The sequence below is a fragment of the Rhinopithecus bieti genome, unplaced genomic scaffold (assembly GCF_001698545.2).
Source record: "Rhinopithecus bieti isolate Rb0 unplaced genomic scaffold, ASM169854v2 scaffold_39971, whole genome shotgun sequence".
NCBI classification, from domain to species: Eukaryota; Metazoa; Chordata; class Mammalia; order Primates; family Cercopithecidae; genus Rhinopithecus; species Rhinopithecus bieti.
In genome coordinates this window covers 1-4,980 of record NW_016816590.1, presented here as the reverse complement: position 1 = coordinate 4,980, position 4,980 = coordinate 1, and the positions used below count along the sequence as shown (strand labels likewise).

At 41.1% G+C, this 4,980-nt stretch overlaps 1 protein-coding gene across 1 annotated transcript in view; it reads left to right on the top strand.

Moving 5' to 3' along the window:
• Positions 1–4,779, top strand: part of DPY19L1 (dpy-19 like C-mannosyltransferase 1) — a 41,960-nt gene extending 37,181 nt beyond the window's left edge. The window contains exon 7 of the mRNA XM_017854983.1: positions 4,593–4,779. Coding sequence (XP_017710472.1) covers positions 4,593–4,677 — 85 coding nt within the window. The 3' untranslated portion in view covers positions 4,678–4,779. The remainder of the gene's footprint in view (positions 1–4,592) is intronic.
• Positions 4,780–4,980: the final 201 nt, after the last annotated feature.

The following is a 4,980-nucleotide window of genomic DNA, read 5'->3' as shown; positions in this document are numbered from 1 at the left end:
TATAATAAATTTCCCTCTACACACTGCTTTAAATGTGTCCCAGAGATTCTGGTATGTTGTATCTTTGTTCTCATTGGTTTCAAAGAACATCTTTATTTCTGCCTTCATTTCGTTATGTATCCAGTAGTCATTCAGGAGCAAGTTGTTCAGTTTCCATGTAGTTGAGCAGTTTTGAGTGAGTTTCTTAATCCTGAGTTCTAGTTTGATTGCACTGTGGTCTGAGAGACCGTTTGTTATAATTTCTGTTCTTTCACATTTGCTGAAGGGTGCTTTACTTCCAACAATTGATCAAGTTTGGAATAAGTGCGATGTGGTGCTGAGAAGAATATATATTCTGTTGATATGGGGTGGATAGTTCTGTAGATGTCCTTTAGGTCTGCTTGGTGCCAACCTGAGTTCAATTCCTGGATTTTAACTTTCTGCCTCGTGGATCTAATGTTGACAGTGTGGTGTTCAAGTTACCCATTATTATTGTGTGGGAGTCTAAGTCTCTATGCAAGTCTCTAAGTGCTTGCTTTATGAATCTGGGTGCTCCTGTATTGGGTGCATATATATTTAGGATAGTTAGCTCTTCTTGTTGAATTGATCCCTTTACCATTATATAATGGCCTTCTTTGTCTTTTGATCTTTGTTGGTTTAAAGTCTGTTTTATCAGAGACTAGGATTGCAACCCCTGCTTTTTTTGTTTGTTTGTTTTCCATTTGCTTGGTAGATCTTCCTCCATCCCTTTATTTTGAGCCTATGCATGTCTCTGCATGTGAGATGGGTCCCTGAATACAGCACACTGATGGGTCTTGACTCTTTATCCACTTTTTCAGTCTGTGTCTTTTAATTGGAGCTTTTAGCCCATTTATATTTAAGCTTAATATTGTTATGTGTGAATTTGATCCTGTCATTATGATATTAGCTGGTTACTTTGCTCGTTAGTTGATGAAGTTTCTTCCTAGCATCAATGGTGTTTACATTTTGTCATGTTTTTGCAGTGGCTGGTACCGGTTGTTCCTTTCCATGTTTAGTGCTTCCTTCAGGAGCTCTTGTAAGGCTGGCCTGGTGGGGACAAACTCTCTTCAGCATTTGTTTGTCTGTAAAGGACTTTATTTCCCCTTCACTTATGAAGCTTAGTTTGGCTGGATATGAAATTCTGGTTTGAAAATTCTTTTCTTTAAGAATGTCGAATATTAGCCCCACTCTCTTCTGACTTGTAGAGTTTCTGCCAAGAGATCTGCTGTTCGTCTGACGTGCTTCCCTTTGTGGGTAACCCGACCTTTCTCTCTGGCTGTCCTTAACTTTTTTTCCTTCATTCCAACTTTGGTGAATCTCACAATTATGTGTCTTGGAGTTGCTCTTCTCGAGGAGTATCTTTGTGGCACTCTCTGTATTTCCTGAATTTGAATGTTGACCCAACTTGCTAGGTTGGGGAATTTCTCCTGTATAATATCCTGAAGAGTGTTTTCCAACGTGGTTCCATTCTCCTGGTCACTTTCAGGTACACCAATCAGACATAGATTGGTCTTTTCACATAGTCCCATATTTCTTGGAGGCTTTGTTCTTTTCTTTTTACTCTTTTTTCTCTAAACTTCTCGCTTCACATCATTCATTTGATCTTCAGTTACTGATACCCTTTCTTCCAGTTGATCAAATCAGTTACTGAAGCTTGTGTATGTGTCACGTAGTTCTCATGCCATGGTTTTCAGCTCCATCAGGTCATTTAAGGTCTTCTCTGCACTGTTTATTCTAGTTAGCCATTCATCTAATCTTTTTTCAATGTTTTTAGCTTCTTTGTGATGGGTTCGAACTTCCTCCTTTAGCTCGGAGAAGTTTGATCGTGTGAAGCCTTCTCTCAACTCATCAAAGTCATTCTCCGTCCAGCTTTGTTCTGTTGCTAGCAAAGATCTGCATTCCTTTGGAGGAGAAGAGGTGCTCTGATTTTTAGAATTTTTGGCCTTTCTGCTCTGGTTTCTCCCCATCTTTGTGGTTTTATCTACCTTTGGTCTTGATGATGGTGACGTATATATGGGGTTTTGGTGTGAGTGTCTTTTCTTTTTGTTAGTTTCCCTTCTAACAGTCAGGACCCTCAGCTGCAGGTCTGTTGGAGTTTGCTGGAGGTCCACTCCAGACCCTGTTTTCCTGAGTATCACCAGCGGAGGCTGCAGAACAGCAAATGTTGCTGCCTGATCATTCCTCTGGAAGCTTCATCTCAGAGGGGCACCCAGCTGTATGAAGTGTCAGTTGGCCCCTACTGGGAGGTGTCTCCCAGTTAGGCTACTCGGGGGTCAGGGACCCACTTGAGGAGGCAGTCCATCCATTCTCAGATCTCAGACTCCATGCTGGGAGAACCACTACTCTCTTCAAAGCTGTCAGACAGGGACGTTTAAGTCTACATAAATTTCTGCTGCCTTTTGTTCAGCTATGCCCTGCCTCCAGAAGTGGAGTCTACAGAGGCAGGCAGGCCTCCTTGAGCTGCAGTGGGCTCCACTTCAAGCTTCCCAACCATTTTGTTTACCTACTCGATCCTCAGCAATGGCGGACGCCCCTCCCCCAGCCTCACTGCCACCTTGCAGTTCGATCTCATACTGCTCTGCTAGCAGTGAGTGAGGCTCCATGGGCACGGGACCCTCTCAGCCAGGTGCAAGACATAATCTCCTGGTGTGCCGTTTGCTAAGACCATTGGAAAAGCACAGTTTTAGGGTGGAAGTGTCTGTATTTTCCAGGAACCGTCTGTCATGTGTCTCTTGGCTAGTAAAGGGAATTCCCCAACCCCTTGTGCTTCCTGGGTTAGATGATGCCCCACCCTGCTCTGTGGGCTGCACCCACTGTTGGACAAGCCGCATTGAGATGAACCCAGTACCTCAGTTGGAAATGCAGAAATCACCCATCTTCTGTGTTGCTCACGCTGGGAGCTGTAGACTAGAGCTGTTCCTATTTGGCCATCTTGGAACCTCTCTCCATCCTCTCCTATCTTACATGTTATTACCATCATTTAGTACTCCTGTTACCCCTCACAGCTGCGTGATTATTATTTCTGTTGTCAAATCTTACTTTGATTTATCCACATGTCCCCAGTTCCTCCATATACAATTGGTCCTTGCTGCTCACACCTTCTTTCTTTCAATTTCTTCCTCTGTGAAGTTCATCCTTTGGATTTTCTGTGTGAAGCTTTATTAAATGGTAAATCATTTCACACTAGCTTTCCTCTGTTGTTTTCTTTCTTTCTTTCTTTATTAATTCAATCAATATTTATTAATCTTCCAAGTGAGAAGCTGGGGATCCAGTAATGAACAAGACAGATAAAGAACCTGTCCTTGTCCTCATGGTGCTTAGAATGTGCTAGACTAGGGAAGTGGTGTGTGGAGGGAAGATAAATGGAAGCCTAGAAACACTACACAGATGTGGGATTAGGCATCTGCATTCTCATACATAGACATGATCACAAAAAGGCAATTTAAGAAATGGTTTTTGGACAGGCACGGTGGCTCGTGCCTGTAATCCCAACACATTGGGAGGCCAAGACAGCCAGATCACTTGAAGTCAGGACTTTGAGACCAGCCTGGCCAACATGGTGAAACCCCATCTCTACTAAAAATACCAAAATCAGCCAGGTGTGCTGGCATGTGCCTGTAATCCCAGCTACTCAGGAGGCTGAGGCAGAAGAATCAGCTTGAACCGGGGAGGCAGAGGTTGCAGTGAGCCAAGATCGTGCCACTGCACTCCAGCCTGGGTGACAGAGTGAGACTGTCTCAGAAAACAAAACAAAACAAAACAAAAAACAACAACAAAAAACAAGAACAACAAAAGAAATGATTTTTATCTTTCATCTGATTTTTGTATTCTACATTATTGCTTCTCTGTGACTCAAAGAATATTTGTAGTAGTTTAGACACTTCTAAGTTAATGCTACATGAAGCTGTTAGACTCTTGTCTTCATCTCTCAGTCCCTTAAATCCAATTTCAAAAGATAAAAATTTGCTTTTATTCAGAGTGTTCAAACGATATGATCTAGACTCTAAAGTGCTAGCCTGTTTCTTAAAAATGATTTTATGTGGCTGGGCGCAGTGGCTCACGCCTGTAATCCCAGCACTTTGGGAGGCCAAGGTGGGTGGATCACGAGGTCAGGTGTTCAAGATTAGCTTGGCCAACATGGTGAAACCCCATCTCTACTAAAAGTGAAAAAATTAGCCAGGCGTGGTGGCACACGCCTGTAATCCCAGCTACTTGGGAGCCTGAGGTAGGAGAATCATTGGAACCCAGGAGATGGAGGTTGCTGTGAGCCGAGATTTCACCACTGCACTCCAGCCTGGGCAACAGAGCAAGACTCAGTCTCAAAAAAAAGAAAAATTTATGTTCACACCTTATGTATTTTATTTAGAAAGCATTTTAGCTATAATAAATTATAAAATTGAGATTAATTTATAGGTGTACTTTTTAGAATTGTACATTCAGAATTTAAACAACCCCATGGGTATGGTTTAGTACTATCATGTCTTACATATAGAAAACTATGATTTTAAATTCTGAGGTAATTTTGTGAAAAACTCACTATATTTTACATGAATTTTGATTGTATACTCTATTATTATTATTATTTTTTGCAGTGGGACTCAACTAGGAGGTGTTATTACAGTACTGTGCTTCTTTTTCAACCATGGAGAGGTTTGTTTTCTAGAAAGAGATTTTTAAGAAATAGAAGAGGCTGTAGAGGAACAAGGAAATATACTCATCAAAACAATATATAATTGTATACTACTTATGACTTCACAATATTTTAAAGATCCGTGTGTTATAAGTTGATTTTTAAATCATGTTGATTGAAATGTTTAAATAGGTAGAATTTCAAACATGAAATCTCTTGCCTTGTTTTTAGTAAATATATACATACACACATATTATGCAGAGAAAAGGAAATACTGTACTTCTTGAGTTGAATCATGTCATGCACATTATCTGACTTATTCCCACTAAACTTTATTTGTGGGTGGTAGT